We start from the raw sequence: 27352 nt of genomic DNA on the forward strand, positions 1-27352 counted from the left end.
TATTAACAAGATTTCAGCCTCCCTCCAAGGCCTTACACTGAAATCTATGAGGATTTGTGACTGACAGGGAAAAAATTAGAAAGCAGCTAGCAAAACTTTCCTGAAGGATAGACATACCCAAGATCTAAAAAATTATCTTAAAAGGACGGATTCCACGCTATGAATCCCCACTTCTTACCTCCAGCTCCCTTTGATGAAAGATCGGTAACCTTAGCCATGAATGACAAATTCTGTAAAAATAAGGTTTCTTCCCGGGAGCTCCATGGGGATGCAGGAGTAACTCTGTGGCTGGGGGAGGGGGCGGGTACGGAGAGGAGGCTTGGGGCGCAGGTTCCTAGAGCCCTCGATTCTTCGTTTGGCCACCTGGTCCCAGGTTGCCGCGTCCCCCCAGCGGCGCGCGCAGGTCAGCGCCGCGCCCGGGCGGTGGTGTGACTCGAAGGGGTGTGCCTGCGAGCCCCCCGCGCGCGCCCGTCCCCACCCCCGCACCCTGTGCCCGCCCGCGCAGCGTGACTGGCCGCCGCCGCAGACCCGGCTCCAGGAGGCGCAGAGCGCGGCGCGCTGAGTGGGAGAGGCGAGCGGACTGCTGCCGAGCGGACTGCTGCCTGGCGGCCGCCGCGCTACCCTCCCTCCTCCGCTCCCTCCGCCCTTCTCTGGCGGCCGCGCTGCCTGGGAGCCCGGGAAGCCGCCGCTGCTCCGAGCCCGCAGCTCCGGCGCGGGGACCAGCGGCGAGGCGGGGGCGGCGGGAGCGCGGAGACCACAGGCCCCGGGGACAGGCGGAGGGGGTCACTGGCCTGGGCTGGCAGAGCTGAGCGTGGGAGTGTTTGTGCGTGAGATCTAGGGCTGCTCCGGTGCTCCGTGCGGACCCCGCCAGCCCCAGCCCAGGTCGCCGCAGCGCAGAAACCTCCCGGCCCGTGCCCCAAGGCACGCGCGGCACAGCCATGAACACCAACGATGCCAAGGAGTATCTGGCCCGGAGGGAAATCCCTCAGCTTTTCGAGGTAGGGGGCTAGGGCTGGTAGACGGCCGGGGGGATCTGGGGAAAGCATCTCCGGGTCTGGGGAGGCGGAGGCGGCGCCCCGTCTGCACCTTGCAGACACGGGGCACGGAAGTGAAGGGGCTTGCAGAAGCTCGCTTTCCCGCTTGCTCCGGGTAGTCGCCTTTCCAGCGGGTGGCCGGGGTCCTTGTCCGATGGCTGGGCTCAGGAGCCCGCACCTCGCAGATCAAGTTTCAGTCTTCCAGCAGGGCTCTGGAAGCAGGTTGCCCCCAGCGTACCCCTCGGATGTGCAGGGTGGGCTGCCGGAGGCGCTCGGCCCCGCTTTTTAGGGGCAAGGGCCAGGCCAGGTGGGTACGCTGGCGCTCAGGAGCGAGCAGGGACTCGAAACCGAGGGGTAGAGATCCCTAGCCCCTCCGTGCGCGGAGGGTCAGGACCCTGCAGAGAAGGGGAAGTGTGGACGGAAGTAGCGTTCTGCGGAGATAGCTTGGAGGAGAGGGATGAAGATGCAAAAACCAAATCCAAACCCGTCGAGTGCAGCACTATCTCCCGGGTGGCAGGCACCCAGCGCTGCTATGCGCTTTCGGTGAATGAACTCCTGAGCACGTTTTCCGTTGCCTGGGAAGGGATCGTTCTCCTTCCTCGCCTCCCGGACTGTAGCTTTCGCCTGCCTTCTCCATCCCACCTAGAGAATGCAAGTCAGAGAGAGAGCCGCGAGGCTGGCCTGACTCCTGTTGCTGTCTTCGGACCACATCACAGCCTCATCTCTACTAGATGTCCCAGGGGATAAGGAACACTTGGGAATGTGGGAGAGGAGGCTTGAGGGATGAACTAAAGGAACCTTGTTAGTTCTAAACCGCAGCCTACGTCTCGGAGCCTTTTGCTTCCTTGCCTTCTCTCTATATTTGAATTTTGGAAAATTCCTGAGTTCTTTGTGTTTTCGGTTAAAAACAAAAACAAAAAATGGAAGCGAGCCAAGCTTCATAGATGGAGCCCTGACAGATGAATTCCATTCACTGCAACACCCCACCCCCATTTCTAAAAGATGATAGATAGACTGTAGACTGGGCCAGTAAACCAAGGGTCATGAGTTGTTGGAGGTTTGGTCTGCTAAAAGGAATTTTAAAACACCATTTGGGAAAAGAATCTGTTGCCTGTTTTTCCAAGTTGCCTTTAATATGGGCCACCATAATTGCAGATCTTCATTTTTTTTCTCACCTCTGTAAGCCACTGGTTTCAGGTTGGTCTGAAGCCAAGATTTCCAGGTAAACCACACACTGAGCACAAGCCTGGTTTGTGAAACCCAAATCTAGCAAGTGTGTTACTCGCGTTTGAAAAGAATGGGGAGGTGTTGCATAAGGACAGGTCTCGGGGGTGGGTAGGATTTTTCAAGAGTTTTCCTTTTTCTTTTTAATTTTCAAAAAATAAATATGGAACAGAAGAGTTAAAAACACTAGGAAGGTTTTGTCGTAAATATTAATTCTGAGATAAATTTCATTTCTATACTTCTAAAAGAATAATTAGAAACATCCACAGGAATGCCACCTGATTGCAAATTGCTGTCTATATTCTTTGTAAATGTGGTACTGTTTTTCCTTCTTTGTAACCACAGAGATTTTTGACAGTTGGTTCATTAAAATCTACACTGTGTATGCAGATAGGTGATAGCTGGCATTTTTGTTCAAGTATTATGTTTTGTTTTTCTGCATATGAATGGGACATTTAAAAATAGTGTACACCCAGAAAGGGAAGTCTACTCCCTTAGGTGAAATGCAGTAATACAATGTATTTAAATGCAATCCTAGACAACTGGAAGATGGAAAAGACTTCTGGTGACCTCCAAAGACTGCATCCCACCAGTAAGAATCTATGCTTTATCCAGCACAAGACAGAAGTAAAACCTACCAGTTCTCCATGTAATAAACATAGACAGCAAAACCAAATGCTTTGTTTCCAAACTGGATTTTCTCCAGTAATAATGGTATGTGAAGTTTCTAACTATCCAGTTTATCAATTAGGTATCTATCAAACCAGAAACATTGCCTCAGCTGTAGACTTTAGACACCATTATAGACGAAGCAATTGATTATTAAATCTATATACTGTCAGACAACTAGATGTATTTAATTGACCTTTTCAGATTTTCTCCTGACTTGAAACATAACATGCACTAAATAGGTAGGTTCAAGTTTGAAATGTGCTTCCATTTTTAGAGTAAATGTTTAAAATAAAAAACACTTTCCCCTGATACTGTCATGATTTTTAACTTTAGGGAACCTTAGGATGTATGTACTGATCTTATATTACTGTACCTTAGAACAGAGATTTAGCAATTAATTTGAATTCTAGTAAAAGCAAAATTAGATTATTCAGGTTCTTAAAGGATTAACTCAGAATAATAATGTCTCTTGGTTTTCTTGGATCCCTGATGGTGGCTGATTATTAGAGGGAAGGGTTAAAATTATCCATGAAGAAGTGGAACTGTTTCCCTCTAAAATCAGTACCCTTTGGGGAATCAGATTTCTTTAGGGAGGCTGGAGATGTATATTTTCCAGTTTAAAAAAAAAATTCATTAAGTATGTTCACTCACTTCTGGCAAGAATAGGGATTTTTAAAAAAGAGAGAGACCATGAGTGCTTCATATTGTTGGATTATGTATGGGGCACAGATAATCTGGCATTTTCTTTTTACCCCATATCATATTTTTGCAAGACATAGAGAGTGGAATATGTAGGTTTTGGAATCAGAAACACTGAATTGGAATCCTTGGCTTACAAGTTTCCAGCTGGATAACCTTGATCAACTCATTAGCATCTCTGAGCCATGGTTTCCTAATCTATAAAATGGGGATAATAATATCACATAGGGCTAAGAGTGCATTGGGTGAGCTAAGGCATACAAAGAAACAGAGGAAGCACAGTTAACTATATTAACATAGAAATGTGAGGAGTTAAACACAATGTGTGTGTCCGTGTGTGTGTCAGCATGTGTCTGTGTATATATAACACAGGTCTTGACACACAAATGGAATGTGGATGCTCAGATTAGTTTTTTCCTCTCCCTCTGCAATTGAACTCCTCCCAGCACTCTGACAATTTGGTATTTGAGAGAACAAATGTACCTGGAAAGAACTACATACCACCTTTGAGCAAATTGCACAAGAATAATTTGAAAATAAAATACTTTATTTAGCAAAGATGTCAGTCTTTCAAAGGATGTGTGTGTGTTGTACATTAATAACGTATATTGGTGATAATATTCCTCTATGCTTTTTCCATGAAATACTGTAAAGGAATATATTTTGCACATCAGTCCAGTTTCCAGGAGTCATTATTTCCAAATTTGGCATTTTTAGAAACCACTACATGTGACATATTGGATACCAGGTTTTCCTCTGTAACCTCAGTGGATACTGTGGTGATCTATTATATATCAAATAGGATTTTTTTAAGTGTCAGACTATGTTTTGAATAAATTTTTGTTCCCAATTAGAAAGCAGACCAATGTGCCCCTACCATGTGCCAGGGACAATGTCAGGGGCTAGAGTCTGAAAAATAAAAAAGACCTACTCCATGTTGTTGAAGAGTTTATAGTTTAGAACATGAGACCAACACACAAATTGATGGTTTCAGTATAAATGACAGGTAAAACTTTTTTTTCTGGGTAATATGGAATGCCAGGAAGACGTCCACAAGCCAACCTGGGTGCTCAGAGGAGGCTTCCTGATCATAATAATATTAAAACCACCAACATCTATTGAGTATTTACTATGCTCCAGGCCCTCAATATGCCCTTTACAAATATTATATTTTTAATCCTTAAAAATTCTTGGAAGTAGGTAGAACTCCATTTCACCAATGAAGAAACTGAGGCTTGGAAGCTTTAAGAATGGGTAGGAATAAGACAAGTAATGACTGGAGCATTTTTACACACTGCACTTTATCTCACTGTGATAGGGTGCCTCCATTTTAAACAATGTTGTTGTCTGAATTGTGTAAAAGGCAGAGAATGCTGAGCTGAACATTAATGGTCAAGAATTTAGGGGTTATCTTGGGGCGCCTGGGTGGCTCAGTGGGTTCAGCCTCTGCCTTCCGCTCAGGTCATGGTCCCAGAGTCCTAGGATCGAACCCTACATTGGGCTCTCTGCTCAGTGGGGGGAGCCTGCTTCCCCCTCTCCCTCTGCCTGCTTCTCTGCCTACTTGTGATCTCTCTCTCTCTATCAAATAAATAAACAAGTAAATAATATCTTTTTTTTTTTTAAGATTTTTTATTTATTTATTTGACAGAGAGAAATCACAAGTAGATGGAGAGGCAGGCAGAGAGAGAGGAGGAAGCAGGCCTCCTGCCGAGCAGAGAGCCCGATGCGGGACTCGATCCCAGGACCCTGAGATCATGACCTGAGCCGAAGGCAGCAGCTTAACCCACTGAGCCACCCAGGCGCCCCAACAAGTAAATAATATCTTAACAAAAAAAGAATTTAGGGGTTATCCTAATTACTCAGCAGATCATGATTCCACCTCTAATTGTGTATTAAACAAAATAAATGCAAAGAACAAAAGCAACCCAAAGTTCAAAGATGAGTCATAGACCTATTTTAGCAAAGGTGGTTTCAACACCTATTTCATATGGGCGTATTTTGTTGTATTCCAGAGCCTTCTGAATGGACTGATGTGTTCTAAGCCAGAAGACCCCATAGAGTACTTGGAAAGTTGTTTACAGAAAGTCAAGGAGTTAGGCGGCTGTGACAAAGTGAAGTGGGATACGTTTGTCAGCCAGGAGAAGAAGACCTTACCTCCTCTCAATGGAGGACAATCACGGAGATCCTTTCTAAGAAATGGTAATGTATATGTAGAATAATGCTTTATTATTATTATTATTATTATTATTACCGCAGTTCTTTTTATAAAACACACCATATAGACTGTAGAGGGTCATTTATTTTAATAGGTTTCTAAAAGCCTAGAGAGATATTTGGCTCTGGAACATGATTAATCTCTCTGCTCCAAATTCTGATCACCCTTGTGATGAGACAAAAGACCATGCCACTGTCCAACATTACCCGAAAGGCTTAATGAAGTTTTGTATTTCTGACTTCATTATTTTGCAAAATGAATAACATTAGCAAACTATGAATTTTTCTTAAAATTGCAGAGTTTCCCAAATAAATGGATAGACAAAATAGTTATTATGTAACAATTCAACATTTCTTAATTAGCTGGGAAGAGCTTGGCATAATATGTTTCCAAACTCAGAGTTCGTATTAATGCATCTGCCTAAGTGCATATTAAGTTTATACTAATTAATCCAACAAGTATTTATTAAGCAACTACTGAATGCATCATAATAGATGAGGCATTTGGATGCTATAAAAGAAGTAGAAGACATGAACTTGTCTAGCAATTTTAAGAATAGCTTGGAACTAAGAACTGGAATTCACCCGAGGAAATTCGGGGTATATTCTGAGAACTTTCTGAAGTACATGCTTATCAAAATTAATGGTTCAACATCAGCCAACTCCCTTTTAGCCTCTGGTTGAAATTGAGAAGTATAATTGTCTGTGCAAAACAGAATCAGAGGAAACCAGGTTTATTCTTTCCCAGTGGCCAAGATCATTATATTTTCAAAATTTACACCACTTTCAAAAATTATATCATGAAATGTTTGCAGTATTTGTAATACAAGTATTACAAGCATTTGTAACAAATACAAGAGGGAAATAAACTCCAGTTTATTTATTTAGTCATGACCTGCTTAGATTTTATTTGAATCAGTGTGTGTGGGCGGGGGGGGGTAGTTATAGTGTGTTAATATTTAAGTGTGTGTGGGCGGGGGGGGTAGTTATAGTGTGTTAATTTTTAAGAAGCACAAACAGAAAGGGTAGGCAGAAACAACATTTTCTCAGAAGCATCTCCAGAGAGCAGGATACTTCCCTATCCGTGTCATAATCATCACTAGTTGGTAGAGGTCCGAAGGTGCAAGTGACCATTGTCTCTTGGGCATATCACTCAGTAAATTTCTGCTTTGGTGAACAAATGATGTTTTCATGGCCTTGAAAGTTTCACGTACCTTCCCAAAATAGCTAACTTATTTCCCTTGGTATTGTTATACTGTTAGAATCTGGCCCTTGTTTAATTCAGTGAGATAAGTATGGGGAACCATTTCTAAACCTTAAAGTACTAATAAACCTCAGGTATTACTGGATTTAGTCTAAAATATTTTTACATTTTTAAAATTTAAATTTAAGAGGTATGTCATCCCTTAGTCCAAAAGCTGCTCTTAGACTGGGTATCAAAAAAAGTGACTGTTTTGCAACAAAATAAAATCCGAATGCTTCTATTTCATACCGTTACTTGGCTTGATTATACATAGAAGCCAGGTAGGCCAAGTGTGTAATAGAAAACAGTGGAGACTGTGGTCAAGTAAGTGAGAACAGTCATTTCTAAAGACAGTCATGCACAAATTTTGGAAAAATGTTGACTGAACAAAACACACCTATGGGGCTGTGTTAGGCCCACAAATCACCAGTTTAGAAGTCCTGTGTGAGCAGGATAAGCTAAAACAGGAATGGAGAATATAGGTTTAACTTTCATTAGAATTATAATTATGTATTAATTTTAAAATCTCCATATCTAATAATACCATACCAGAATTCTTTCTCTGAGATCTTTTAATCATCACATAGAACCTTTCAATGTACTATGATGACAAGAATGCCTTATTACATCCCTGTATCTAAGACACATGCTGAAAGACAGAAAATGGTTTCTAAATGGAATTTTCTGTAATAATAACATTTTATTTTATGAAATGCTTTGCATACTTGTGCTTTGTAAGTTTTAGCTATAATTTATGGAATATATTATTAAGTTAAAGGAAACTGATAACTTCTTCATAACTTAAAGCATCATTATTTCTAGAAATAAAGTGATTCATGCATATTTTGCTGAAATATTGATATAGCTATGTTAATATATAATTATCATAAAAAAAATCCTATGAATTAAAACATTTTAATCATTTAGGCAAATTGCTTTCATACATAAAGGTATGATAAAAAGCAAAGATAAATTATTGACTGAAGGGATTTTCTCAATGTAAGATAAGCATCCATTTTTTTCCTCCACCATATGTACACAATTGAATAAATAATTAGTTGTGAATAAGAGTTCTAATTCTGTAGCTCCAAATGACCAAAGAGCTTCTGTTGTGGAATGTCTCATTATCGTCTTATACTGAACATGTTTAGAAGCAAGCATAGCATATTTGCTTCAAAACCAGCACTTCCTTCTTTTCTTATTTCAATGAAGTCAGTCAGTGAGTCAGTTGAGCATTAAAATAACCATTTATTAGCACTACTATTGTCAGACATTCTTTTAAGACTGAGGATGTAGCCCCTGAGAAAGAACAAACATGGTACCTGCCCTCATGGAGTGACCCAGAGGGTATTATGTTAAGTGAAATAAGTCAGTTAGTGAAAGACAAATACTACAGGATTTCCTCACATGTGGAATTTTTGTTTGTTTTTTCACTCACGTGTGGAATTTAAAACAAAACAAACAAACAAAACCAGAATCTTAAATACAGAGAATAAACTGTTGGTTGCCAGAAGGGAGGTAGTTGGAGATACAGGTGAAATAATGGGGATTAAGAGGATACTTCTCTTGATGAGCACTGAGAAATGTATAGAATTGTTGAGTCATTGCATTGTAAACCGAAACTAATAAAACACTATGTTAATTATGCTTCAATTTTAAAAATAAAAAATAAAATAATAAAGTAAATTAAAAAGAAATGTTTTGTAAATACTATAGGAGTATAGATAGTGAACACTCTATACAGGTATGATGTATGTGTATTATATACATATATGGTATACTTACACACTATGTATATATATCATATGTATACAAATAATATACATACATGCATATATATATGTAATATGTATATATATAAGTCCTATACATATGTATATAGTATGTACATAAAAATTATATAGACTATAATGTTGGGGTTGTTTTTTAAGAGTTTTTAGAAGAGATGTTGATCAGGAATAATTGTTGAAATAAGAATAATGAAGTCGGTGATCATTTTGACTACAGAATAAAAAACATTGATGGTGAAAAAAATATACTTAAAATTAGAAGCAGAGTAGGTGATTTAGGAAATACCATATGCGATAAGATCAACCACATTAACAGGGGAATAGATCCAACCTAGGCTTGGGTTCAGGGTTATGCTTAGAGACAGAAAGCTGAGTGGGTGTTAGCTAGAGAAGGATGGGGGAGTTTGCATAGGTACCAGGGGATAGAGAACAGGAGTTCCTGACCTAGAGGAAGAGGCTATGATATAGACAGGAGTGAGAGAAGCCCACTATTTCTGCAGCAGAAGAGAAAAAGCAGAAAGATGCTTTATGAAATGCAATGTGTTCCTTATTTATTTAGACTTGAAACCTGGTAATTGTCTTTGTAATATCACCTCCTTTCATGTCATGGATCCCAATTTTAACCATGTTCTTCATATCTAAGCACTCATGTCCATTTCCCATGCTACCCTTCTAAGTGAAGCCCTCATTTCTCACCTGTGCATTACTGTACCTCACTCCTAGCTGCTACTCTTTGTGCTGTGCATCTCCCTACTCAATCCCTTCTAACCACTACCAGATTAATCTTCTTAAAAAACATTTCATATTAAATTATGTCACTGCTTTACCCCCCCTACCCCCAAAAAAACTCTCCGCTGGCTTTCTACCAGATTAAAGCAAAGGCTCTTCACCCTGTGGCCACAAAAACCTCATACTCCTCAATTGGCCACCCAGTAGGCTCACCCAGTAGGCTCACCTACACTCAGCCTACCCATCTTCTGGGTATTAGGACTTCTCTGTGCCCCCCAGAATCCTGACACACAGGGTGAGGAAGGAAGGAACCATGAACTATAGGAATCCCGGCTGAGGCTTGAACAACGCGGGAGTTAACAGCTGCATAAGGTTGTGAAAGTTGTGAGATTGTATACTACACAGCTCTAGGGAGCACCATTTGCAGAGACCAGGGTATATAGACTACCAAACAAGACTAGGCACTACTCAGAAAGTTTCCTCTAAACAGGAGTTGGCAAACTATAACCCAAGAGCTAAGTCTGTCTCAGTCTGTCTGTCAGTCTGTCTCAGACTGTTTTTCTTTTCTTTTCTTTTTTTTAAATTTCTTTTCAGCGTAACAGTAATCATTGTTTTTGCACCACACCCAGTGCTCCATGCAATCCGTGCCCTAATACCCACCACCTGGTTCCCCGAACCTCCCACCCCCCATTTTTATAAATAAGGTTTTATCATAACACAAGTTCATCCATTTGTTTATATGTTGTCTATGACTTCTTTCCTGCTACCATGGCCAAGTGGATTATGAGACTGTTCGATGTTCAAAATATTGCATATCTGGCCCTTTAAGAAAAAGTTTGCAGATCGCTTACAGGATGGGGTCTTCTTCCAGTTGAAAAAAATCAAACTAATTTAGTTTGAAAATTTTTCTCTACTCATGGGCTAAGTACAAAAAATGTTTTATTATGCATATTTTTTTCCCGTTTCAAAGTTCTCTTACTCTTTTGCAGTAATGCCTGAAAATTCAAACTTTCCATATCGGCGGTATGACCGGCTCCCTCCAATCCATCAATTCTCCATAGAAAGTGATACGGACCTCTCCGAGACTGCAGAGTTAATTGAGGAGTATGAGGTTTTTGATCCTACTAGACCTCGACCCAAAATCATTCTTGTCATAGGTATGAGGACAGAAAGCAAAATTCTTATTCTACTGCTGTCTTTGCTTATATATTTACATTTCAAAAATTATGTTAATTATGTGTATTTGCAAATACTAAGTTGGGTAATGACAAACAATAGAAACAAGAGCTCAAGAGAGAGTAGATAGAAATATTTTTAGCATAATTTTCAATAAAACAGAATTATTATAATTATAATTATAATTATAATTATATGATCTTTTATAGAATCTCATTACAATGTCCTAAAAATTCTCTATAATAAATTGAAAGTATTAATTTCCTCAAGATTTATTATCCTATGATTTTATCTGTTTAACTTTTTTTTTTTTATCTGTTTAACTTTTAACATAGATAACTGAATGCACTTAAAAGTTTTCTAAACATGGTATGTTTTTATCTTTTTAACTCCACAAATTGAGTTTTTCTTCACTATTAACTTTAGAGGATAATAATAATAATTATAATATTATGTTGGTAAAGACTCATATAAATGAATCTTCCATATAGCAAACTGGCACCTAAAGAAAAATCTAAGTTTTGATGTTTCAGACAAGCAAATCTAGTAGAATAGTGTTTTACACAACACATAACATCTGAGTGTTAATCAAAATAATAATAACAGTTACTTTTTAACATTGCTTACAATGAATGAGTATGAAAATACTAGTCTGATGTCATTTCACAAGGAACGGATGTGGAAAATGTTGAAAGTCTTTTGCAAAACGCATTTCTGACCATTCTCACAAATTCTAACTTCCTCAAAATCTGTAAAAATCATGAGGAGACCTGTGAACCTGGAATATGTCATCATTGTCTCCTGTTCCAGTTTGACTCATCTTTCAGAGAGATGACCAAAAGCAAAAATCAAGGATGAATGTTCAAAGCTCTTCTTGTCAGTAATGTTAACAGGGGCAAAATGAATACGGCCCCCATGCAAGGAAGTACTATTTCCAGAAGATATAATGATGATAGCAACTAGGACAAAGCATGCAAATAAACACACCATGCTATAACAAGAATTTAAGTTCACCATACTAGAAGGAGTGATATTGGTCCATCTCTTAGTGTAATGAAAATGAAATTGCAAATATATTTAACCCTGAATTGTTTAAAACAGTAGTGTAGGAAGAAAGTGTAGAAACTGGCTTTCTAAAAGTCATTATTCTTATGATATATGGGAGGCACAACTATGCTATAAATTTCTCATTTTTTGAAAATGAAATGTTGTCTGTGTGTGCTTAAAAGTTGGACCTAGAAGATGAGGAAATGCTTGATTAAAACAGAGCTACAAAAACAAACAAATAAATAAAAGAGCTATAGGTGAAGAATAATTGGAAATTATTTTGCCATTTTATGATGAAATATTCTTTCAATCTTATTTTTCTTGTTGCTGTTACTAAAATATTGGTAGTTATTAATAGGACAAACAAATGGAGGCTTGACTGCCCATGAAAAAGGTATAATACCAAAATGCTCTCATGTAAAGCAACATATATATGAATTTTTTGTGCATTGTGAATTTTGTATGAAAATGACTAAAATATTCCAACAAACTAAGATCTCTGGAGAAGATGTAAATGCTTCAAATCTCCTCTGCTTCAAAGTACTCCACAGTTCTTTTTTACTCAGTAAAATCAGCTGGCTTCCCAAGAGTGTGATTCTGGTTTTAGACTTACACACTATAAAGTTTTATGTATCCCAGGAATGATGCAGAACCAATGAGTGTAAATACCTGTTAGATTTTAGAGGACTGAGTTATGAGAAGAAAGGAAAAACCGAACCTTAGGTTATCTGAGAAAATTGGGGCAATTTTATGAATTCTGAGGAATTATAATTGTACTTGAACCTTATAAATTTGTATTGTACCAGCCTAAAAAAAGAGTGGAGCAGGTACAGATACCCACGTGGATTTATATTCAAACAAACAAATTTCCTTTCTGGTGTTGCAGAATTTTTTTTAACGTTGGACTTCTTGGCACAGACATGAATCTCTCTTACGTTAATTATAAAATTTAAGAGATAGATGGGTCCCAATATTTATAAGTATTAGCGATTAATAGAATAAAATTAAGCTCGCTCTGGTTTCAGAGAGAATGTGAAATTAATTTGTTAGTTAAGCCCATCTAATAAATAAATGCTATTCTCTTCAATTGTGCAAATCATATGTTTGTGTTGTCTGCTATTTGCTTCTGTTAGTTGATAAAAAATTTTTTTTCTTGAAGGTGCCATAACTTTCTTAGCATGCTTGCTTTTTTTGAATTCAGTGGGATTTATAATCTCTTAGTTTGATGGTTTATGAGATAAAGTGTGGAAATATAGTTTATGAAAGATAACTTTCATTCTTTAAGGATCAAATCAGCTTAAAAATTTTTAAGGTTTTATTTATTTGACAGACAGAGATCACAAGTAGGCAGAGAGGCAGGCAGAGAAAGAGGGGGAAACAGGCTCCCTGCTCAGCAGAGAGCCTGATGTGGGGCTTGATCCCAAGACCCTGAGATCATGACCTGAGCCAAAGAGGGAGACTTAACCCACTGAACCACCCAGGTGCCCCTCAAATCAGCTTAAATTTGATGGAGTTATTCATATAATTTTTTATTTCAAGCCAATCCATGAACCACATCATAGGTTAATAGGCCTGAAACAGCTATTTAGAACCCACACTTTTTATCTGCAAAGGAATTAATTTAATTTAGTAGTAGTTCATAATGTTAAATCTAATAGGGTAGGATTTAGAGTTTCTTGGAAAGAGAATGGTTAAAAATGCAAACAAATTCCTATCCTGAGTTTACTAAAGCAGTAAAAAAAGGTGAAAACCACATGTCATCAGGTGTATTATTTGGTGTGGGGGTTGAATGATGCGCATTGATCTTAGAATTCTGCGCCTTAAAATTTTTATTTTTCTTTTTTAATTTTTAAGGATTTATTTATTTATTTATTTGTTGAGAGAGAGCTAGAGAGACAGAAAGAGCAAGGACAGGGAAAGGGAGACTAGCAGACTCCTCTATGAGCAAGGAGCCTCAGGCGGGGCTCCATCCCAGGACCCTGAGATTATGACCTAAGCTGAAATCAAGAGTCAGATACTTAACCAACTGAGCCAGTGCACTTTAAGTTCACCCGTGCACTTAAAAATTTTAAAGAGGAGATAAGCCCTGGCCAACTAAGTCTACTCATCCCCAACTCTCCTTACAAAAAAACAAAGAAACACCTTTCTTTTTTACTTATTCCATTTGCAAAAAATAATTATGAAATAATTATATATAATATGACTTCTACTTCCCCTGCCAAAGCTTGATATATTGAATTAGTAGGGAGACCATCAACTTACTTTTCTATTGAATTTTTATTTTCAGCATTGCTTAATAAATTATAATTATTTTGAATGAAAAATTCCAAAACATTTCATTTCTTATTAGAGATTGACCTTTAGAAATATTTTTCTGCAGTCAATAATTTATGTTTAAATACTTGAAAATATTTCGGTTTAATAATTACGAAGAAGTAACAAGTAAGGGTGCCTGGGTGACTCAGGTGGTTAAGCCTCTGACTTCAGCTTGGATCATGATCTCAGTGCCCTAGGATCTAGCCTGGAGTCATTAGGCTCCGTGCTCCAAGGGGAGTGTACTTTTCCCTTTTCTCCTTCTGTCCCTCCTCCTGCCCCTGCTCATGTTCTCTCTCTCTCCCATATGAATAGAGTGTTTAAAGAAAAAAAAAGTGACAGATCAAAATCAGACTGGGCTGATTGTTATATGCTTTATTTAGATTGCTCAGACTTCAGATTCTAATTAGTCTAGGTTGTTTAGAAATATAAATTAAAATAATCCAATATGATTGGAAATAAAATCTGAGGCATATATTTTATAACTATTTCAGGACTTAAGCTTCTAAAGTGTAAATGGTAATTACCAACGATTAGTATTGAGTAAGATTGTAAAATGTGGATTACTTCATACTAATGTATCACAAAATCGAAATTCTCATGAGCTCTAGGAAATTCTCCTGCTTTAAGAACCTATTCTATTCTTCACCATGACCAAGTGGGATTTATTCCAGGGCTGCAAGGTTGGTTCAACATCCGCAAATGAGTCAATGTGATACAACACGTCAATAAAAGAAAGAACAAGAACCATATGATACTCTCAATAGATGCTGAAAAAGCATTTGACAAAGTACAGCATCCCTTCCTGATCAAAACTCTTCAAAGTGTAGGGATAGAGGGCACATACCTCAATATCATCAAAGCCATCTATGAAAAACCCACCGCAAATATCATTCTCAATGGAGAAAAACTGAAAGCTTTTCTGCTAAGGTCAGGAACACGGCAGGGATGTCCATTATCACCACTGCTATTCAACATAGTACTAGAAGTCCTAGCCTCAGCAATCAGACAACAAAAGGAAATTAAAGGCATCCAAATCGGCAAAGAAGAAGTCAAATTATCACTCTTCGCAGATGATATGATACTATATGTGGAAAACCCAAAAGACTGCACTCCAAAACTGCTAGAACTTATACAGGAATTCAGTAAAGTGTCAGGATATAAAATCAATGCACAGAAATCAGTTGCATTTCTCTACACCAACAGCAAGACAGAAGAAAGAGAAATTAAGGAGTCAATCCCATTTACAATTGCACCCAAAACCATAAGATACCTAGGAATAAACCTAACCGAAGAGACACAGAATCTATACTCAGAAAACTATAAAGTACTCATGAAAGAAAATGAGGAAGACACAAAGAAATGGAAAAATGTTCCATGCTCCTGGATTGGAAGAATAAATAGTGTGAAAATGTCTATGCTACCTAAAGCAATCTACACATTTAATGCAATCCCTATCAAAGTACCATCCATCTTTTTCAAAGAAATGGAACAAATAATTCTAAAATTTATATGGAACCAGAAAAGACCTCGAATAGCCAAAGGGATATTGAAAAAGAAAGCCAACGTTGGTGGCATCACAATTCCGGACTTCAACCTCTATTACAAAGCTGTCATCATCAAGACAGCATGGTACTGGCACAAAAACAGACACATAGATCAATGGAACAGAATAGAGAACCCAGAAATAGACCCTCAACTCTATGGTCAACTAATCTTCGACAAAGCAGGAAAGAATGTCCAATGGAAAAAAGACAGCCTCTTCAATAAATGGTGCTGGGAAAATTGGACAGCCACATGCAGAAAAATGAAATTGGACCATTTCCTTACACCACACACAAAAATAGACTCAAAATGGATGAAGGACCTCAATGTGCGAAAGGAATCCATCAAAATCCTTGAGGAGAACACAGGCAGCAACCTCTTCGACCTCAGCCACAGCAACATCTTCCTAGGAACAACGCCAAAGGCAAGGGAAGCAAGGGCAAAAATGAACTATTGGGATTTCATCAAGATCAAAAGCTTTTGCACAGCAAAGGAAACAGTTAACAAAATCAAAAGACAACTGACAGAATGGGAGAAGATATTTGCAAACGACATATCAGATAAAGGACTAGTGTCCAGAATCTATAAAGAACTTAGCAAACTCAACACCCAAAGAATAAATAATCCAATCAAGAAATGGGCAGAGGACATGAACAGACATTTCTGCAAAGAAGACATCCAGATGGCCAACAGACACATGAAAAAGTGCTCCACATCACTCGGCATCAGGGAAATACAAATCAAAACCACAATGCGATATCATCTCACACCAGTCAGAATGGCTAAAATTAATAAGTCAGGAAATGACAGATGCTGGCGAGGATGCGGAGAAAGAGGAACCCTCCTACACTGTTGGTGGGAATGCAAGCTGGTGCAGCCACTCTGGAAAACAGCATGGAGGTTCCTCAAAATGTTGAAAATAGAACTGCCCTATGACCCAGCAATTGCACTATTGGGTATTTACCCTAAAGATACAAACGTAGTGATCCAAAGGGGCACGTGCACCCGAATGTTTATAGCAGCAATGTCCACAATAGCCAAACTATGGAAAGAACCTAGATGTCCATCAACAGATGAATGGATCAAGAAGATGTGGTACACAATGGAATACTATGCAGCCATCAAAAGAAATGAAATCTTGCCATTTGCGACAACATGGATAGAACTAGAGCGTATCATGCTTAGCGAAATAAGTCAAGCAGAGAAAGACAACTATCATATGATCTCCCTGATATGAGGAAGTGGTGATGCAACATGGGGGCTTAAGTGGATAGGAGAAGAATCAATGAAACAAGATGGGATTGGGAGGGAGACAAACCATAAGTGACTCTTAATCTCACAAAACAAACTGAGGGTTGCTGGGGGGAGGGGGTTTGGGAGAAGGGGGTGGGATTATGGACATTGGGGAGGGTATGTGCTTGGGTGAGTGCTGTGAAGTGTGTAAACCTGGTGATTCACAGACCTGTACCCCTGGGGATAAAAATATATGTTTATAAAAAATAAAAAATTAAAAAAAAAAAGAACCTATTCTATTCACTCTGTATTCATTGCATAAGCCTTCTTTGGAATTTAAAGGAGACGAGGCAGGGAGACCCATGCATAGAGTTAAAAGAAAAAAAAAAGATTTAGATAATTTGTCTCAATATTGATGTCCCTTTGGGTTTAAAAACAACTGTTACATTTCACCAAATTGCACATTAGCTCTTTGTTGGCATGGAACGCATTTCTGTTATTGTGATCATTATCTCTGTGTCCCATAGATTTTTCTTTGATTACAGAGGGGAAAAAAAAAAAGGTTTGGCAAGGAACATGAAACTGTTTCTCACAACTGCATTGTTCAGTTTTCTAAAGTAGATATTTACTAAACTAGGTAAAGGAAAAAATGTCTCTTTCATCTAAGAAAGTTGATCATAGTTCTGTCCTTTCCTTGGTGAAGCCTACACTTGCTTTGCCTTTAGGTTAGCACCGAGAATGGTGGAAGAGTGGGGTTGACCACCCTGCTACCCCTGATCTAGACTCTGCATCTCAAGACAGAGGTATTAGCTGTATAAAAAGGAGTTTCTTCTTGTATCCGAAGATCACAATTCTGCCTGTTTTAAATGATAGGTGGTCCGGGAAGTGGAAAGGGTACTCAAAGTTTGAAGATCGCAGAACGTTACGGATTCCAATACATTTCGGTGGGAGAATTATTAAGAAAGAAGATCCACAGTACAAGCAGCAATAGGAAATGGAGTCTTATTGCCAAAATAATTACAACTGGAGAATTGGCCCCACAGGTACTGCTGTGTAATTTGCTTCTATTCTGCAAAGATTTTTATACCAGTGAGTGGTGAGTATAAGCTTCACTGTGTTTTTTTAATCTTTCTTTTTAATTTATAAAAGGAAACAACAATTACAGAGATAAAACAGAAATTGATGCAAATACCTGATGAAGAGGGCATTGTTATCGATGGCTTTCCAAGAGATGTTGCCCAGGCTCTGTCTTTTGAGGACCAAGTAAGAATGTCTCTATTTTAAATGATGTATTTTTGCTTAAAACTTTGAGATTTATATGTAAAAAAAAAAAAGATTTCTTGGGAGACTTGCTGTTATTCTGAAAGAATTCTGGTCTGAAAACAGGAAAGTACATCAGTATGGGTTGACAGAAGGTCATTTCCTTGGAATATATGCCTAGAAATTGGAGACCGTCCCTGCCAAAAAAGAAAAACTAATAATAGAATTTGTGATTTTTATTTAAAAAGTGCAAACCTCTATGGATTTTATTTCAAAATACTTTAGCTAAGATTATGTCTTTAATCTTTAATTACTTAAACCAAGCCTGTTCCATACCGCCCTGCAGTATAAAACATCACGCTGTACTTCTATGGTTACCAAATCAGGAAACCCTCTTAAGTGAGGTGTAAAATACTAAACCACCTACCTATAACAAGGCAGGGTTCATGTTGCCAAAACTTACTCAAATTTCAGTAGACTATGCATGCTCAACACCTAATATGAATATTCTTAAGGGAAATAAATCAATTAAAATATTTTGTATATCTACTTAATCTTTTAAAAGCAGGGTGACTGATTCTTCATGTAAAATTTTAATTACAAAAATAACATTGTGGTCATAAAAATTTTAAGTCTGGTGTAAAAAGTGAAAGCTTACTAATACCCTTATTCCATTCCACTGCCCTCCTCTCCTAAGAAAAACAAACATTGTTAAGCTGGGTATAGATGCTTCTAGGTCATTTTCTGTACATTCAACACACACACAACCATGCGTGTGCATATGTGCGTGCTCATAGACAAATGCATTTTTGATTTTCATAGCTATCTCCAGATTGTCCTCCAAAAAAGACTTTTCCAAGTTATAGTCCAATCAATATTGAATGAAGTGTATTTCTCCAGAACCTTTCCAACTGGATAGAATTCATATTTAAGATGTTGCCAGCCTGATAAGTAAGAAACAGTATTTCATCTTTTAAATGTACATTTCTTGAATTACTACTAAGGATGCTCTCAGATACTTTATTGATAATTTGTAATTCTTATGAGTATTACCTGCTTTGCTTTGCCTATTTTTCTACGGACTTATTTATCATTTTCTTATTTGTGAAGTCAGCTTCACAAAGCCTCTCTGAATATTCAGGTGAACTGTTTGGGGACATTGGTTGTGCTGGAATGCCTTTCTCCCTCCTCAGGTTTCCCTCTCCCACAGTAGTCTAGAACCTCCCGTGCTTTCCTAGTTTGAGGACTTGGATTTAATTGTTCTGCCTTGACGAGAGAAAAACCAGAAAAATCCATTTTTGTTGCTGTTGCGTTACCTGATGTTGCTGTTGAAAATGGGTGCTATGGCAGCCGTTCCACGTGATTCTTGGCTAGTGGTGGAGCCCCGAGAGCCGAGGCAGGCATTCCCACTCAAACCCAGTCCGCCCTTGGAATGATAGGCATTTGGCGGGCACAAGCAGCATGAGCTTCTTAGGTTTTTTTCTCTATTCTCTTTCAAACTTTCTGTGAGTCTCTCTCTTCTCCCCTGAATAATAACTCAGGTAGATCTCATAGCTTTCCTGGTCACTTAAAAATATTAAACATACAGGGGTGGCTGGGTGTTTCAGTCGGTTATGGTCCAACTCTTGATTTCAGCTCAGGTCATGATCTCAGGGTCATGGGTTTGAGCCCTGTGTCAGTCACCATGCTCAGTGGGGTGTCCGTTTGAGATTCTTTCCCGCTCCCTCTCCTTCTGCCTCTCTGCCCCTCCCCTCCGAAAAAAAAAAAGTGAATCTTTCAAATATTAACAGATAGTCTTACTTTCCGGTATTAAAAAAACCCAGTCCATAATTACATCTCAGTTTTTTTCACTTAAAAAAAAAAGTGTCCAGGGCGCCTGGGTGGCTCAGTTGGTTAAGCCACTGCCTTTGGCTCAGGTCATGATCCCAGAGTCCCAGGATCGAGTCCCGCATTGGGCTTACAGCTCCACAGGGAGACTGCTTCTCCCTCTGACCTTCTCCCCTCTCATGCTCTTTCTCACTCTTTCTCTGTAGTGGATAAATAACATCTTAAAAATTTTTTTAAAAAGTCCAATATAAAATAAAAACTTCAGTCTTCCACTCAGTTTAACATATGTCTTCTTGGACCTGGTTCAGCCTCAGAAAGACAAAGTGATGTCTCTGACTCCTGAAATTCTTCCTCATGTGGATTACGGTGAGGCAGGTAGTGGGGAAAAGGGCAGGAAACGCGTAGCTCTCTAGCAAGTCTCTGGACACCTGACTGATCTCCACCTTCTCTTCCAAAGCCTAGACACGGGTGATGGGCCAGGGGTCATGATACTTGTTGGGGACATCTGTCAGCAAGTTCTGTTAAGATGGTCTGGTATCTCCGTAATACATCCAGCTCCGAGACTGGACTTTTCCAGCCTTTCGTCCGAGGCTGAAAAAGTCCAGTCTCGCATCTTTCTCTAGCTGACCTTGGAACACCCTATATAGAGGTTCTTGGCCACTGTAAGTAGAACAGTTGTGCTGAGTTGTGCCACCACTGCTGACCTACCAGAGTTCAGAGGTTGCAGAGGCAAAGCTGAAGTGTTTATGCAAAGCAAAATGTTGGGGTCAGCCCTGATTACTCTGTACCCTATGTAGGCTCAAGCCCTTGTGCTGTCTGTTTTTCTGGTACCATGTCTGACCCCAAATGTGTGAGGGTTTTCCCTCCCAGTTCTCCAATCCTCAGCACAAACAAGACATCTGATCATTGCATTCAACTTTGACACTAACTATCTGAGTTAGTCTGGACCCTTCCAGTGAAGGGCTCAATCCCACAAGACTGTCCCCACTTCAGAGGTCACTGACAAGTTCCGGGGACACTTGTATTTCTGTCCCATCACCTATAGATTCTGGGGTTCCCACAATGCTCTCATCGGTTTCGATAATTTGCTAGAATGACTCACAGAACTCAAGAAAATGCTTTACTTACATTGAGGGGATTATGACGAGGTACAACTCAGAAGCAGCCAAATGGAAGTGATGTGTAGGGCATGGTGTGGGGTTGGGCATGCAGAACTTCCATGTTCTCTCTGGGTGCAGCACCCTCCCACTACCTCAACATGTCTATAAACCCAGCAGCTTCATTGCTGAATTTTTCTAACCCAAGCTCTCTCTTCTTTTTGGAGACCAGGGAGTGTGGCTGGAAGTTCCCACCTTCTCACTGTTGGGTCACCAATCTTGGGTCTCCCAATAATGGGTCCATGGTTAAAGGAGCGAGACTGATACAAAGCGAAGGTCAAGCAAAGCTTTATTTCGCACCAAGCATCAAGAATCAAACCAACCATCAAACAGAACAGTCAGGGCCGCCCCTTACAGAGAGGGCGACCCCTCCCTGCCTCACAGACTAACTTTTATAGAGCAAAGGCCATATGGTTGAGCCTGGCCACGCACAGGTGGCCAATGAGATTGCAACACACAGAGAAAGCTGCACAGTCATGCTAGGTCACACACGGGTGGCCAATTGAACTACAATTCACCCCATAGTAGACATTTGCACTAGCCTATCACCTTGGTGAGAATTGGCTCCCAAAAGGCAGGGACCACACTCCTTGGTAGCTAGGAGACAGTATGCACCCCCACTGATTGAATGCTTCCACCTGGCCTGACCCACCCTTGTATTTGGACTTTGTTACCTGGGATTGGTTTCCCAGACTTGCTTTTAAATAAGTTCCCCTGGGGGGAGGCGGGGCCGGGGATTTAAGTTTTATTGCATAAACAACAAAATGGCTGTTCAACCAAGGTAGGGCCGCTCTGGCTAAATAGGCCCTTACACTCGTCTCATGTTTGGTCTCTCTGCCAGCAAACTCCCATCCGGATACTATTTTGGACCCTGCCAGAGTCACTTCAACAGCCTTGACTAAGGTGTGGTCAGAAGGTGTTCATTAGGGACAAGAGAAGACAGTCTTGTTATTCAGGAAATTCTGAAGGTTTTAGAAGCTCCATGCCAGGAATCAGGGACAACAGCTAAATATGTATTTTCATGAGACCACAACTCCTCAGGGTTTTTCTAGCTTTTTGTATGTGTCTCTGGACCCGTATATACACACATGCAGAAATCTCCCCCGAGACTTCTTCACAGGTCCAGGGCCTGAGAGGAGATGGATTTCTGATATTGACCACATACTGGTGATGGTCTTACTTCACACTTAGGTGTCTTATAGGACAAGGAAGTGTATATTTTCTGTTAGGGAATATAGTATCAATGTGAAGTCCGGACTGCACAGACAGATTTTCTCCTCGAGGTCATTTGGCGAGTATGTTTCCTTCCACATTGTTGTTCTGCCATTTCCTGGGATGCTTTCATCACCTGTAGGGTCGAAGCAGGGCTGTCACCACATATGGTTTCCAGCAGGCACGTAAGGGGAAGAGAACATAAACATCTGAAGGTCTGAAGTTCTGGATGTGGATAGTGGTGACTATCATTTCTGCTCACATAGCAATGTTGAGAATTTAGTTTTATTATGATTGTGAGGCAGGCTGGGAAGAATAATCCAGCTGGGTAGCCAGATGCCTGCCTACGGTTCTGTAATTACGGAAGGATAGGAGAACTAACTGGCAGCTTCTTCCGGTTTACCCCTTTGGCCATCCACATTTTGGCACGTTCCCTTCCTTCCAACGTAGAATGTACTCACTCACTCCTCAACGAGAGCACCCAGAGCACCCAGATCAAAAGTCAAGAATTTCTACATGAGAAGAGCCTGGGTGCCTCAGTCAGTTAAGTGTCTGCCTTAGGCTCAGGTCATGATCCCAGGGTCCTGGGATACAGCCCTGCTGTGGGCTCTCTGCTCAGCAGGAAGTCTCCTTTTCCCTCTACCCCTGGCCCTGTTTGTGCACTCATGCTCTCTCTCTTTATTTCCCTCTCTCTCAAATAAATAAAGTCTTAAAAAATTTAAAAAGAAATCTTTACTTGAAGTACAGTTCTCTCCAGTAAGTCCAGATTAGACTCTTCAGCCACCTACAAACTGAACATGGCATTGTCTTCCCTCCCTGCCACTAATAAATATTGGAGGAATAAGACTAGGAGAAGTAAAATAAAGCTCCTGTTCAGAAAAGGAAATTCTGAGATACATGTTGTCATCACCAAATCATAGCAAGTAACAAATCCGTTCCCTAGCAGTAGAGTGATTTCAACTCCTTGTCTTCTGAAGCCTTTGGCCTTCTGAAAAGTTCTTCTTGTCCATTATCCTACATGGCCACATCAAAGTATTGTGTTGGAGACGATGCCTTCTTTGGGATCTATTGTTAATTTGAAAAACAAAAAACAAAAACAAGCTTCTTCTGATTATGCTTATGATTTCTTTGGTAAAACCACTTCCTCAGGGGTGTTTAGGTGTCTCAATCATTAAGCATCTGCCTTCAGCTCAGGTCATGACCCCAAGGTCCTGGGATCAGTCCCATATCTGGCTCCCTGCTCAGTGGGAAGCCTGTTTCTCCCTCTCCCGTTCTCCCTGCTTGTGTTCTCTCTCTCCTTGCCTCTCTCTCTGTCAAATAAATAAATAAAAATCTTTAAAAAAAAAAAACCCATTTCCTCAAAAATTTGGTAATTATCTGCTCTTTTTGCTTCTAGTTAGTTCTATGCATCGATAACTATACCTAAAGTTTTTTTCTAGATTTAGATATTAAGCCATGTTGGCTTTTTGTTTCCTCATTTTGGTGGTAGTTACTTTGAGGCCATATAAAACAACAGGCAGCATCCTTCATCCAGGTTTTGCCTCGGGGCTGGATTCTTTTTTTGGAAAGCTGGGAGAGTGTTAGTTAACAGGAGTCCTTTGAGCACTAAGAGCCTTGTCTTCTGCTCTTTGGAGGTAAAGAAGCAGTTGGTTTTTTTCAAACTTGTAAGTCTTAAGTTCCTGGACACTTTCTTTTCTCTTTATCTGTTTGCAAATTGGTCAATTCTCTCTCAGGTTTATCTATCTCTTATTCTGTGTTGCTAAATAAAATAGAGAACAGTCAACACATATGATAATTCTAGCCCTTTCTGGTCATTACTTCTCTAGCCGTGGGCTCCATAGGAACGTGGTCTGCCTTACAAGTTATCACAAGTAAGAGTTCTACCGAATATTTGCAATGGCATATCAAGTGTCATTAGTCTTCCAGCCTAAAATTTCTTGCTCTTACAGCCCAAGCGAATTAATGCCATGTGGCATTGATCAAATACTATATCAAACACTTACATGACTAGTCTTTGTATTATTTAGAGTAAATCCAGGATGCTGTAATAAAAAGACACAATGACACAGTGACATAACACAGAAACTTATTTCTCTTGTATGTAACAGCTATGCCGTGAATGAGGGCAGAGAACCTTCAACCTATACAGTCATTCGGAGATTCGGTGGTTCTCAAACTTTTTGGGCAGTGCTTCTCAAACTTTTTGGTCACAAGACCCTTTAACACTTTTAAATATTATTAAAGATCTCAGAAAGCTTTCATTACAGGGGCTACATCTATTGATATTTTTCATATGAGAAATTAAGGCAGAAATTTAAAAATATTTATTCCGTCATTTTAAAATAACAGTGAATCCATGCAGGTTAACACAACTAACACATTTTTATGAGAAATAACCATATTTTCCAAAACAATACAAAATAAAGAAAGTGATAAGAGAAACATTACATTCTGCAAATCCCTTTAATTTCTAATTTAATATAAGACAGCTGGATTCTTACGTCTGCTTTTGCATTCTGACTTCTGTGATAGCACACTTCATGTAGCCCCTGGAAAACTCCATTGTGCATTTGTGAGAGAATGAAGGTGAAAAAGGCATGGAATTTGTTAGTATAAAAATAGCTTTGACTTGCATCCTCCCAGAAAGGGTCTCAGCAATCTCCAAGGGTCTTAAGAGTTCACTCGGAGAACCTTGGGACATGTTTGACATTTATTAGTACAGTGAAAGCGACGTCAGTAATGCCGTGCCCTGTGGCCAGCTTCCAGCTGGTTGCCAGGGGACAAAGTCCAGAAGGCACATGCTCACCTCTTAAGGCCCAGACCCCGGGGGTTGCACATTAGTCTTCACAGGCCATTGAAGAGACCTGAAGTCACAGGACTACATCCTAACTTTAAGAACCATTGGACAATGGAGTCATGTGTTCAGGCATGGACCTAGCTACAGAACTGTTATTATGGAAGAAGGGAAAACAGGTTTTGAGAGACAACCAGTGGTTTCCACCACAAGCAGCATGCATTCTTTCCCACCCTTACTTCTCAGCCTAACAACTGAGCTCTCCCCGCCCTTGGCCTGCCATTGTAGGTGAAGGGGAGATGGAGAGGCTACTTACCACCAGACTTCAGCCCTGGTCTCCTCTTTGCATTTGGTCATAGGTCCTTACTATCTAAAAAATTTCTTCTCACCTTCTACCTGACTGTTGAAAAGAAATAACAGATTAGTGAGGGGAGAGGAATCAAGATAAGTGAAAATAGGAAGTCTAAGATCTTTTTACCACCAACCAAACGTACAGCATAGCCAAGAATTTGCTAGATAGTACAGAGTCCAAGGTGAAAACCTAAGCAAAGTGTTTTTTTTGAAGATTGTATAATTTCATAGTTCATAGGATGACAGGATGAACCTCCGTAGTAGATTTCTTTACTGAGGATTTATTACAAACAGTAAAGCTGAAACCATTAAGAATTCAAAGGTGCTATTATTGAAAATGAAGGAAAGCCTACGCTAAATCTATTTACTTTTTAAATCTGAAAGTAGTTAACAATATATTCAACTATCTAGCTCCAGCTAATTTTCCAATTTTATGTTTCTACCTCTGCGTTCTGCATGCTGGGCTACTCCCTGTTTCTCACAATGACCCGCTCCTGCTATTTCCTCAGTGCTATTTATATCATCCCTTAAGCTGTTTTTTTCACTGTGCGTTCTGTTTTTGAGCTCTCTTTGTGTTGGTACAAATAGACTTAACTCATTCTTTTAACTCATTCTTTTAGCTGCTTCATAATCTTACTTTCTGTAAATGTATCATATTCGCAGGCGATCAAGTTGCCTTAAAATTTCTGTGGTTGCCAACAATGCTATGACCAACATCCTTGAACACATTTCCCTTCGCTTATGTCAAGAATTTCTAGATATTTCTAGAAATGGATTTTCTTTTCTTTTTTTTTTAAAGATTTTTATTTATTTATTTGACAGAGAGAGAGAGAATAAGCAGGAAGAGTGAAGATTGAGGGAAAAATTGGCTCCCCACTGAACAAGGAGCCTTATGCAGGACTGGACGCCAGGACCCTGGGATTTGACCTGAGCTGAAGGCAGATGTTTAACAGACTGAGCCACCCAGGCATCCCTAGAAATGAATTTTCTTTTCTTTCTTTTTTTTTTTTTTAAATTTTGTTTATTTATTTGACACAGAGAGAAAGAGAGAGATCACAAGTAGGCAGAGAGGCAGGCAGAGAGAGAGGGAAGCAGGCTCCCTGCTGAGCGGAGAGCCCAATGCCAGGCTTGATCTCAGGACCCTGAGATCATGACTTGAGCCGAAGGCAGAGGCTTAACCCACTGAGCCACCCATGTGCCCCTTAGAAATGGATTTTCTAATGTAGAAGGAATGCGTGTGTGTATGTGTGTATGTGTAATATTAAATCTATTCTAGATTTTTAAAAATATAATATTAAAAAGTGTTCCCGTAAATTTATGATCCCTTTTTTCCCCATTTGTCCACATCTCACCAATACTTAATTTCAAGTCTTTTTATTTTAGGTTATCTGATGGATTAAAAATGTACATGCTTTGGTATTGCTATTTTATTTTGCGTTTTCTTAACCCCTAATGAACTGAAATGTTTTTTAAATGTGTTTGTTGGCTAGCTGTATCTCCTTTTTTGAGAACTGCCAAAATATAACCTTGGCACCTTTTTTCTGATGGATTGTTGAGTTTTTATTATTGATTTGGACATTCTAGATACTAATCTTTTGCTGTGTATTTTGATTATATTTTTTTCCATTTATATTTTTTCCACATAATGACAGAGAAACATACAGAATCATGTCCTATCTTTTGCCCTACAGAAGTTTTAAATTCTAATATGGTAAATTTATCAGCATTTTTTTGACTTTTACACTTAGACCTTAAGAAAACATTCCCTGCAGTGTCATAAAAATATTCCATATTTTTATATTTATTTTTAATTTTGCTTTGAAGGTTTAGGT

At 39.5% G+C, this 27352-nt stretch overlaps 1 protein-coding gene across 1 annotated transcript in view; it reads left to right on the plus strand.

Moving 5' to 3' along the window:
- Window positions 1–420: 420 nt before the first annotated feature.
- Window positions 421–27352, plus strand: part of AK5 (adenylate kinase 5) — a 240820-nt gene continuing 213888 nt past the window's right edge. Inside the window, 5 exon segments of the mRNA XM_004758166.3 lie at window positions 421–998; window positions 5642–5828; window positions 10595–10762; window positions 17793–17962; window positions 18069–18182. Coding sequence (XP_004758223.2) covers window positions 939–998; window positions 5642–5828; window positions 10595–10762; window positions 17793–17962; window positions 18069–18182 — 699 coding nt within the window. The 5' untranslated portion in view covers window positions 421–938.

This window comes from Mustela putorius, unplaced genomic scaffold (genome assembly GCF_011764305.1).
Source record: "Mustela putorius furo isolate JIRA1106 unplaced genomic scaffold, ASM1176430v1.1 tig00003853_pilon_pilon_pilon, whole genome shotgun sequence".
In the NCBI taxonomy this organism is placed as follows: Eukaryota; Metazoa; Chordata; class Mammalia; order Carnivora; family Mustelidae; genus Mustela; species Mustela putorius.